We start from the raw sequence: 11,561 nt of genomic DNA on the forward strand, positions 1-11,561 counted from the left end.
AAGCAGTGAGCGATCATTTCCACCTTTCCCCCCAAGTTTCCGCGAACCAACTTCCGTCCAGTTACGAAACCTAACTTTCACGGGCACGTGCAGTTTGTTTAAAAGTGTTCGCGGAACCTTGAATTACTTTCACGGACTCAATATTCACTATCCACATCCAACGTTATTTCGAAAAAGCGCAATTAATATCTCGCTCAACAAAACGTTTTCGTGAAGAAGTATATGAGATTAAACGCTTGATCAAGAGCCTGATAATTACCCACGATTGAGGAGGAGCTTGAGGGACAGAGCGCATAAAAATGGTTTTTGAAATAGATAAGATTATCATGAACTCGACGAAAACTAGTTTGAAAGTATATTCTTTGAAAAATACCCGACTAAAATCCAACTTTAAAGCATTAAAAAGTGAGCTTAAACTTCCTTTCCGCTATAAGGCTCCATGGAATTTTGAAACATTGAACACGTTTTTCTCAAAATAGCAAAAACTGCACTTATGCGTCTTACCCTCCAAGCCCGCAATTACAGTGTGGTACGTAATGCAATATTAAGAGTCATAAAACTTGAGCCAGGATTTTATTTCGGGGGGGGGGGGGCTGGCCGACTGAGGGTGGTTCTCCTCTACAGATTATGGGGGGGGGGCAGAGGTTCAGGTGTCCTCCCCCAGAATTTGTGGCAGAAATTCTGCTTTCGGGGGAGGGGGCTTGAGCCCCCCAAGCTCCCCCGTCTCCCTAGCTATGCACCTGCAAAGAGTAAAATATGTCACGCTTAAAAACTAAAATCTGACAAGGCTGGTTGAAAGAATATCCAATGCTGAAATTGTAAGAATCTAAGAATAGTAAAGCTCACTGCGGTACAAGCAAATGTAGTCTCATTTTTTGCCGTTTTGAATATTCTGCACGAAACCTCCGCAATTAGGTATCTTCGTTTTAAGGAGCTTCATGAAGCTTCAACGATGCCTCTGTGTCGTCGGTAACACCGTACTGCGCCGCGACGCGCGTCCCGGGCAGGCAGCGTAGCGCGCGGATCTGCCTCAGAACGGCCGGCTCCGCTCCCCGTCCCCCGATGGTTTTTCCCCGTTTCACGCCTTAAATATCGATCCCACAGAAAAATTCATAAGAATCATTTTTGTTCCTAATAAAATTTCCAATCTTCCTGTTGTAGAAAAATTACGCTAACATTAGCCGTTCAGTAGTTATTCAATATTCAAAATTTGGGGGCCCCCCCAGGGGGCTCAGATTTTTGGGGTCTATGTCTAAATCGAATGTCTATAGGGTAGAGATGAATCCCTGAAATTTTCATGCTTTCTTCCAGAAGTGCACGATTGTTATGCTTAACGGCCCCACTACACATTGTGCCCAAAAATTTTAGTCTTTTATATGAAAGAGAGGATAGTCGTCGAAAGAAAAACAATTTATTTGTTTTGTCTATTGTTATTTTCATCCCCGGTTTTTTTTTTTGTGTACAGTTGAAATTTGGGTGAGCAAGTTCTTTCATTGCAATTGTGCTCATCGTCTTCAGGGAGCTTAAAAACGTGCCTACATAAAAAACAGCTGAGCGCTTCTCTAATATGAACGTATTGGAGCTTTCCCACTTTTTTTTGTTCCTGTATTTGGTTCTATATTAATAGAAAATATATTATATAGAGGCCTGTGGCCGCTACGCTGCCACCAACCACTGCTACACTTAAAAAATAGTAGAAAAACCACGTTCATGTTATTTAAGAGATGAATAGATTCCAAAGCTGACGGGTGCATGCGAAAGAAAGTATATTTGTCTCTAATTGCAACGTTGTGTACCAATTTTTATGTTTTATTTTTGTACACCGGTATTTTTGTAATCCCTATTTTATCATTTCCTTTCAGGCAAATCTGTTATTCAGTGATGATGTTGATTTAGACAAGGACAAGGAACCATTACCATCAACTTCTGCAGGTAGTCTTTTGAATCACCGCGCTGCATTAGAAATTGATGCACCTATTCAAGATGATGGCTTTGGTGGGAATTTAGGCCAAGATATGATTGGTTAGTACCAACTTCTTTTTTTCTTTAGCTCATTTAATTGCTTAAATTCTAAAACTGTGAAAGAAATATGTTGAACTGAATTTTCTCAGCAATAATGAAATACACCGAGTCCTGAAGCGCTCATTCCCAATCTACCATAAAATTTTTTTAGAAATTCAAGCCTTTACCGATACTCACTGGTGCTTGGTGCTCAGCTGTACTTATTTTTGCATTTCTTTTGATTTGGAATAAACGGTCACAGACAGTTCGGGCAACAGAAAATTCAAGGGTCAAAGAATAAGGAAAGAAACTTGACACCCTGAACAAAATTTTCATGTGCATTTTGTACATGCACTTTGTACTGTGCTTTTTGAAGAAGCAAAACATGGCAACCCCTCTTAAAGATCTATTTTTGTATCTTTACTGTTCAATTTCACTCAAAGTCAGCCAAAATTGTCTTTTATATGATGCTAAATAAAACGCCTCCTCAAACCTTCCTTGGTTATAATACAAACTGCAAAGGAGCTGATTAAGGAATGACTGTGAATGGAGCCCATTGCTCCGATATGGTGCTAGTGCTTCTTGTTGTTGATAAATCTATGACCCTGTCAATGCAGAAGTTTGCATTTGAAGGTTTCAACATGGTTTGTCAACAGGAAGAGGAAACCTTCATAACTTTAGATCAGTAATTTTTTTCCAACTTCTTTTTATCTGAAACTAGAATTTTACTGTTTGGTATACTTAATTGTTGCGTTTCATTCATACAATTTTACTTTAAAAGATTCTTATCACTAAAATCTAAATTTTTACCAGTTCTGGAACCATTCATTTCTACAATAAAGTATTTATAGCCCTCACAGGCGCTAGCCTATCAAAACATTTGGAAAACTGGAGAAAGTTAAATTTAAAATTAGATTTAACGAAGGAGCAGCATTACCACTTGATAGTTAAATTTTGAATGTTTCTCATCTATCAATTGGTTTTGTTTACTTTGACAGCAGGAGGGTTGTTCGAAGGTGGCTTGTTTGATGATGCTCCTATGCCAGAAGTTCCTGCTGTTGACACAAGCTCTGTGGCACAGCTGGATATGCCTCAAGAACAACCTGCACATGCCGCAGACAGTGATGATGATGACCACTTCGACCATGCCATGCCTAGTCCTGGAGCACCCAGTTCGGACGGTTCTCGCCCGGCTTCACCGTTAGATACCAACAATATGATGCCGCCCCCGCTCCCGCCTCAAGCACCCACCCAAGAGGCACCTCCGCTTTTTCCAGAGCCACAAGAACCTGAACCAGCTGCCGATCATACGACTTTACTTCAGAATGAAGAGGAAAGTTTTGCACTTGCTCCCGTAGATGCCTCTGCCCTCAAAGGTATTCATCCCTCTAATTTATATTTTTTTGTGTGTTGAGCGTAGGAATTCTGCTGAGGATTCGCAGATAAAGTATGAATGAAAGTAGATTATTAATATCTTTCTCTCAGAAACTTTACCTTTCAGTTTGTATAAAAGGAATTTCAGAAATCAATATCTGAACAAGATATTAGCGTGGAATTTTAACATTAATCCAATAACAGATAGGGTGTTGGAACAACTGACAAAAGAAAAGAGCCAAGCGACTGATGTATCATCACTGAACATCTACAAGCTTAAAGTAGCCCTTCATAACAGCCCAAAGTTTTTGGCCTTTAAGCTCACAACTTATTAGTCTCACTATCAAAATTACGGTTTTTCTCTTTTGTAATTTAATCCAAAAGTATAATTAAATTCTCCGGCTTAGCATATACCAAGACTCCTTTATAAACCAGATAAGTTCCAGCTTCACAGAAAATCATTCTTAGACACTACAAAAACCTTTTATCTCTTTAAAAGTGGTTCCTTCAAAAGTTAGTACCAGTTCATCTGGCTTTCCCCTCCTTCCACTTAAATTCATACAGAGCTGTAGAATATACACTGCTTTCGAATATTTATACAGATATATATCGGCCATTATTTTTTTTACTTTGTGTAAAAGCTATTATTTAAAAATGTGTAGTTGTTACAACTCTTAACCGAATTTCATCACTTACAGGGCTGACCAAAACGAAGAGGAAAAGAAAGCTTATTGTCGATGAAATCAAAAATATTTCGGGAGAAGAGATGAAAGCGCAGCTCTCAGACACTAGTGATATTGTTACAACGCTAGACTTAGCCCCACCAACGAAGCGGCTAATGCACTGGAAGGAGACAGGTGGTGTTGAAAAACTTTTTGCCCTACCGGGACGTCCAATTCCTGCCCGAGTTTTATTCAAGGTAAAGATATAATTTTGTAAATCATTGCGAGAGAAACTTAGTTTACTCGAATGTATGAAAAAGCTTCATACTTGCTTCCTTTCTCTGTAAAACAACTTGTGTAACAAATGTTTCTTCAATGAACGGGAAATTCGTATTTACGCATAGAAGATCGTTGATACCTTGGCAAGGAGTTGCTTTCACTAATTTTCGCTGCGCAAATTGTGTTCTATGTGAAATTTTGACAAGGAAACATGTACTGTATCGCCAGAGTTGCCACATCTGTGGAATACAGGATTGAGTCAGGAAAAACCTGGAAATGTCAAAGAGAATGACAAAAAGGAAAAGTTGTTGAGTCACCTTTACTTTCTTTCTGGAAAGGGCTTGATGTTTTGAAAACAAACAAATGTTGTCCAAAAACTATTTCAAATTATGTCTTTTAAATTATCTGGAATATCAATTAATGTCACAGTCCAAATTTGGCCAAGAAAATCAGGAAAATGTCAGGGCATTTCATTTCCTAAATTCTGGAACAACCCTAATTTATCACATCAACTTCAAAGTTTCAGTGTTGAAGTCCATTTATCGGTTGAACAACAAAAATGTAAGACGATTTTCATCGTCAAACTTCCAAAAAATGGTTAGAACTGGCACTGGAATGGTGGTGGCACTTGTTTAGAATCCAAAAAATCTTTAAGGCACCCATACTTTAGAGAACTAACTTAGGACTCTTCCAGAGATTTCATTACCAACCTCTCCTCAAATATTTAACCAAGCTTAATTTTTTCCAGAACTACCAGCGGCACCTAACCTCGAGGGCAGCACCCAATGAAGACTACAACGGAGCAGATAACGCTGCTGACCAAATGCCTCTAGATTTGATGAATGATGGCAAACCAGAGGCAGAAGTAGAGAAACCGGAGCCCGCAACTAGAGGTCGAGGCCGTAAGAGGAAACAGCCAGCGGAACCTGTAGTCGAAGAACTCCCACCACCGCCAACACCTGTAATTCCACCTCCAACTCCTGAACCGGCACAGATGCAAATGCCACCATCTGTTGGCGTTCCCGAGCCAATCCAGGACACAACCCTGCCGCCCATCCCGGAGGAAATAGAAGCACCCATGTCCGTTCCCCCGATGTCTGTTCCTCCAGCTACTCCTGCCCCTACTCCTGGAATGCCCTTAATGGAGGAACAAGCGCCAGCACCTTCTCCGGCTCCGTACCCTCCTATGTCTGAATTAATACCAGAAATACCCGAACAGGTTCGTATACATTTTTATTGTGTTGTCTTGCATTTCCTTTTAAAGATCTAAAGCTGTTGTCAGCATGTTTCCTTTTAAACTGGAGAAGAGTTCCGCGTTAGCTATTCCGAAATACTCTGTAGAAATGTCACGCCACTGACACATTGAAATACTTCATTTCAGAGTTTGGCCTTTGAGATAATTCGTCCAGGTTCGTGGCATGGTGGAACTAGCGTGTGATATGTGGCATTGATCGAGTCAAAAATATCAGCAGATTTCGAATTTTTAGCCCAATAAAAGGACCATAACCCCTTAAGCTTCTGCACATGAGTCTAAAGAATCACTCTCAACCCAAAAATTGGCAAAATTCAGAGAAATGAAAGAAGGATTCTTTTTGGAAATAAACATTGTACTTGATACAGAAGTTGATTACTGTATGTATCAAATGCAAGATTTTTTCTGTAGAGAATCGTCCTTTCATTTCTCTTAATTTTGCCAATATTTTGGTTAAGAATGATTCTTTAGGCTCATAAACCGGGGCTATTGTCCTTTTTCCAGCTTAAAATTCAAAATCAGCCAAGATTTTGATTTAATCAATGCAATCTATCACAAGCCAGTTCCACCATGTTAGAGAGCGGGAAGAATCTTCTTAGTATGGAAGTATTTTTCAAACAACAAAGAATGTGTGAGTCAGAAGACCACTCCATTTCCTCCCTTCTCCGATGCCTTTTCCCGAAAGTAATTTTTTATGAGCTCTGTCAAAATGGATGGAACCAATCTGACTATTTAGAGGAAAGAAAGGCAGAAGTTTTTTCAGTAAGATGCTCTCAAAGGCCCAGACTTAGTTTGGAATGTAAGACACCTGTGGATACTCATTTCAAGCGAAAGGTGGGAAGTATCTCAATTAATGATAGGAAACTCACAAGTAGGTGTCAAGTAATTTTAGTTCTCGTCATATCGTTAGTAGATTCTCGTTTTAAGTAAATTCTAGTTACTCTTACACAAAAATTTGGCAGATGTGATTGGGACCTGAAGGATTGCAGCATGAGCGAACTCATTTTCGAATCACTATTGGGGTTTAGACACTGGAGGTCCAAATTGTAGTTTCTTACTTTGAGAACTCATTGTAATCCATCATTATTCTTTTAGAACTCAGCAGATTTAATATTCATCGTCAATGCATTGAATGACATCCTAAATTTTTCTCAGGAAAATGAGGGAAAGTCGAGTTTCCCAAGAGATTTTCACCCCTGGTACTGTGGATCTGTTGGTTCAGTTGACAATCTAGTATTACAAATGGTCATTCATACATTCCTTTTGTGACTGTTATTTCATTATTCTGTTCGTTTTTATTGATTATTATTATTTATCGTTTATTAGGCTTTACCTTCGGAGCAAGAAGCACCGTTAATGGAAAACATGGGCTACGAAGATTCAGCACTGCATCCAATGATGGCGAACATGGGTTATGATGAAACCCATCCGCCTGCCACAACACCTGGCGCTATTTCTGAAAGAGGGCAAAACACTCCATGGCACGAAGATTATGAGCTCCCCGTTTCAGTCGGACCGGTATGTTCTCGTATATTTTTTTAACTGTCAAACAATTCAACTCTATAGAGTTGTCGACCATCACACTGGTCATCTACATTGAAAATATTTGATTCTGAGGTGCCATCTATAGGTGAAATTGCAGCGAAACTTGTTTGCCAAACCAGATTTACATCTCAAAAGGAGGTTCTCAAAAGAAATGTGAATATTGAGTTGGAATTTTATCTGTAGGTATCAGAGATGAACTGAAAAATGATACTTCAAAAGCAATCTCCTTCCCTCATTTTTGTTTTGACTAATTATTTGTTTATACAAAGGCTGAACGAAAAGCAATGCGTTCTTGTAGACAACTCGCTAAAGTAATGTGGAAAGGTCCTGAAAATGTCTAAGCCTTGCACAATTTCTCTCGAAAGACTTAAATATAAAAGAGAAGACAAAGGACACACCAAAAATGAATCTTTTGGAAGAATTTTGAAAAGATCCTCATTTTCTGGTGCTTCTAAGGTTTTGTAGTCTTTGTGACTTTTCTTTTTTTTTTTTTTTTAATCCAGGGGAAGAAAACCCAAAAATTTGCAAATTTGAACAAAAATTTAAGTTTTGCATTCAGGCAAGTGTTTTTGTTTGTTTGTATCAAGTTTTGTGCAGAACATTTCAAATGATTTTTTCTCCCCCATCATTTAGGCTGACGAACAAGCTGTTGATGAAACTATTGAACAATTTGAAGAGCGCGTCTTGAACAAGCGAGCAAGTCAGCTCTACCACTTGATCAAAACAAAGTATGATCAAGGTGTTGATAAGTTATGCCTCTCTGATCTCACCCATCGAAATAACCGCAAGCAGGTAATTTCCGCTAACTTTTCTTCTAAGGTTCTTTTGACCATGTTTTTTTTTCTCGTCTTTCCTTATTTTACTTATGTCTTACCAGTCTCAGTAGTGTAAAGGTCAGGGTAGTCCCTACTTTTCAGAGGAAGACTGATGTTGGTAAAACTAGCATTTTTAAAAACACATGGCATTTTGAAACGTAATAACTGAATTACTGAAAATTATGTTTGTGTGAAATTCAGGTAATATGTTTACCAATAGAGTAATCCTTTTATGTAATCCTCATCTCTTTGTTTTCACATCTCATGCTTTGAGCATGCAATAATTTGTAGTAGTTCCTCTACCCAATGTAATTTGGTAGATTTTCAGGGAACCTCTATTACCTCTGTGATATCATAACCTAAGGATCCCTTCACCTTGTGTAATTTGGTGAACATTATTCGGAACAAAATTTCTAGAGGTATATAAGAGTACATTTGGGGCTTACAGAAACATGTTGCTTAATTAATATGTTACAACGGATTTTGTAACTTGCCTGTGTGCATCTCCACACAGCGTTGCGAAATTAGTAATTTGGTATCTGTCTTTCAAGTATGACATTGCATGATATACAACTGTCCTATGTATGTACTTATCCTGTAAGCCCCTGTTTTTCTGATAACATTTGCAGTTCTGGGTGACTTAATTTTGAATGAATTAAAGCAAAACAGAGGTGTAATTTTGCGCTCAAGGGTTATCACTGTTTTTTGAAAGGTTTTGCTCGATCAAATGAATCTGCCAAATTTTGTCAGATTTTTTTTTGCTAAACAACTTCTCTTTTTGTTTTCAGGCTGCTCAGAAATTCTACTCTTTGTTGGTGCTGAAAAAATTCCAGGTTCTTGAACTAACACAGTCTGAATCTTACGCCGAAATCGGCATCACCAGGGGCTCTAATTTCTTAAATCCTGTTTTGTAAATTTAAGTACCACACAGCATCAGGGAAATAATTTGCTTTTAGGTTGGTCAATTTTTCTCTGCCAAGTGCATCAGCAATGGAACCATGAGCCCTAGTTATCTTTTTTTTAGTGATTAGTATTCAAGTTGATTTTCTTACCCGCTGCTATTCCTCTCTGAATACTCTGGACTCTTGTGTCTTCTTTTATTCTTAAATATTCACAGAATTATTTTTCTTTGCAATTGTTAGAACTCAAGTTGATTTCTCTATTCACTTTGCCGTTGTTACGTTGATGTCATTCTCAAATATTTATATTTTTTCTTTTAGGTTTGACATAATTTGAATTTTGAATTCCAATCGTTGTTTTTAAGATATAGATTGATTCCCTCCAAGTACCATTTGGAGTCAAGAGTTTGTTTTATGGTTTTTTTTAAAATGAAACTCGTTAAATCCATTCCGTTCTTGTTTATACTGACCTCTTTTATTTTATTGACAAACCTCTGCTCAGTTTTTGTTTTATTTGACTTACCACTGTGTTCAGTGATGATTTCTATTGTCATATTTTGTTACCATTTTGTGCGATGATCTTTTTATTTTGTCTTGTTCTATAAAATGAGTTAATCATTGGTTTTAGGTACTTTAATGAAAAACAGAGACTTCAAAGACTTTTTTTTTTCATTAGTTCATCTGCACAAATGGTCCAGGGATTAGTTTTATTTTTTTTGGAATTATCTCCAGAAACATCACTTATTTCAATCACGTTATCAACTTCGATAGTTCAAACATTTTATTATCATTAGGTAAATGTAAATTGTTGCCTTTGTCAAGGCTTTTGCATATTGATTTTCCCTCCTCAGGTTTCAAGCATGCTGATTCGTGCCTGTTGGCTCCTTATTTTTTTCTCTCATTGTTCATTTCTGTTTCTCCCAAATATTGACTTATATTTTCTGCTGCAATATCTTTGCCTGCATATATTCATGAAGAAAATCATGGGCAGTCATGCTGAAAATCATGCTTGGTGCCAAAAATTGAGCAAACCCTGATGCTTTTAGTTCGTAGATATTTTCTGGTCGTCGGGAACTGATGAATAGGTAATTAAGCTCTTGAAATAAAATTGTATATAGTTTAGAATGATTGTTTAAAATTAAATTTTGTACAAAGCTTGTAATTTTTGTCTTAGGGAAATTTTTCAAATTTTAACTCATTTGTTTTACCGTTAAAACCAAAAAGATGAAGAAAGTAGAGAGTCAGTGCAGAAGGCAGATAAAATTAGGTGGACGGATTTATTTCTGTCTATACCTTGATTTGATTTTTTCTACTGTAATAACAAAAATCCTGTTTTGAGGTATTTTTATTCCGTGGAAAATGTAACTTGGAATTAAGGAGGGTGTAATATTTTTTTCCTACCTTTTTTTGTTGATATGCCACAAAATGTTTTTGACAAGGATAAAGTTGAAAAACATTTCCCTCTAAATTTTGGTTGTGAAAAAATTGTTTACTTTCATCTTTCAATATGACCCCAAAAGCGAAAAGAAACAAACTGTGTTGCGAAATTTCCTTCCATGTTTCACCTTTAAAATGAGAACTAACAACATTTTGTGAATGTTTGTCCTCTTGCTTGAGACTCTCTCTCAAAATTTCTAAAAATAATACAGAGAATATCTCATCTTAACAATAGAATAAGACTTGAAATTACGCAATGCAGTTTGTTTTTTTGTGTCAATTCCTTGTTTAAAACTTCATCCGTGCTAATTCTTGGAAGACGTTCAGTAAAGCTTGAATACATGCAAGACCAATCCACACTGGTCGGTCATTCTCGCAGAAGAGTTTTGAGACCCTACTGTGCATTGGTGGTAGGAAGTTTCAATGCAATGCGTTTCTTATAAGATAATCCAATGCTATGTCACATCAGTTGCATTAGAGTGCGGACCAGGCAGGGTAGTGGATTTCAGAAAGATGCGTTATGACTAATCTGTGTGGACTGGTTTTGAACACGAGGCGTGATTTTTAGTCGTACAGCGAAGCCGTATAGACTTTAGTTTTTCACCTTTCTGTATTCCTGTGCAAGCCTACTGGTGCCCCAACATTGGTGGCGGTGATACTTCTCTCCAAGAGCAGGAATTTGGTACTTTGTGAAAAACCCTTCAGTAAAAATTTGTTCACAAACAGTCTCCATTGGATACCCAGGAAAGTATTTCTAAGCCCCCAAAAAATGCCTAATTTGTAATTACTGTTGGAGGAGGGTTTTTGTTTGTCACGCGGTTCTACCTCAAAGCTGAAGCCTCAAGTTAGTCCCTCTACTTTTGTCCGTCTATGTAAATGAAAATTTATTTCAGTGTACAGTATTTAATTTTATTTGTGTGTGTTAAGCTATAAGATTTAGGTAAGTGAAGTCAAGTATACTTCACTTCATTTCAAAATTTGTATGTAATACATTCAAAGAGTTATATTTTTTACATGACTTTCTTTTCTTTTCACAGAATTTTCAAAGGTAAATCTTATGATCTTTAGCCGTAGGTATTTTAAATTGTAAAATTTTTATCAAACTTGTTGTTTTCTTCAATGTTTCACTTTACAATATACGGTACTTGTGAATTTGATACTCAGTTTCATTTATTCACTACTCAATCGCTTTAACTTCAATCAGCCTAACTGAATTTCTTCCTCCCTAATTTCTTCTCCTGTTACTTTTTTCCAACATAAACTAAGTTATGTGCTACAGCGTAAAGAAAGCGGCAAA

The 11,561-nt window shown here is 37.3% G+C and overlaps 1 protein-coding gene across 1 annotated transcript; it reads left to right on the top strand.

Annotated features, from left to right (window-relative positions):
- Window positions 1-1,850: 1,850 nt before the first annotated feature.
- Window positions 1,851-11,421, top strand: LOC140225222 (double-strand-break repair protein rad21 homolog). Its single transcript, XM_072303388.1, has 7 exons — window positions 1,851-2,022; window positions 3,000-3,377; window positions 4,074-4,294; window positions 5,065-5,535; window positions 6,895-7,086; window positions 7,747-7,905; window positions 8,717-11,421. Exons 1-7 carry the CDS (start codon window positions 2,016-2,018, stop codon window positions 8,840-8,842), a joined length of 1,554 nt encoding a protein of 517 aa, XP_072159489.1. The 5' UTR covers window positions 1,851-2,015; the 3' UTR covers window positions 8,843-11,421.
- The last annotated feature ends 140 nt before the right edge of the window (window positions 11,422-11,561 follow it).

The sequence above is a fragment of the Bemisia tabaci genome, chromosome 1 (assembly GCF_918797505.1).
Source record: "Bemisia tabaci chromosome 1, PGI_BMITA_v3".
Lineage (NCBI taxonomy): Eukaryota > Metazoa > Arthropoda > Insecta > Hemiptera > Aleyrodidae > Bemisia > Bemisia tabaci.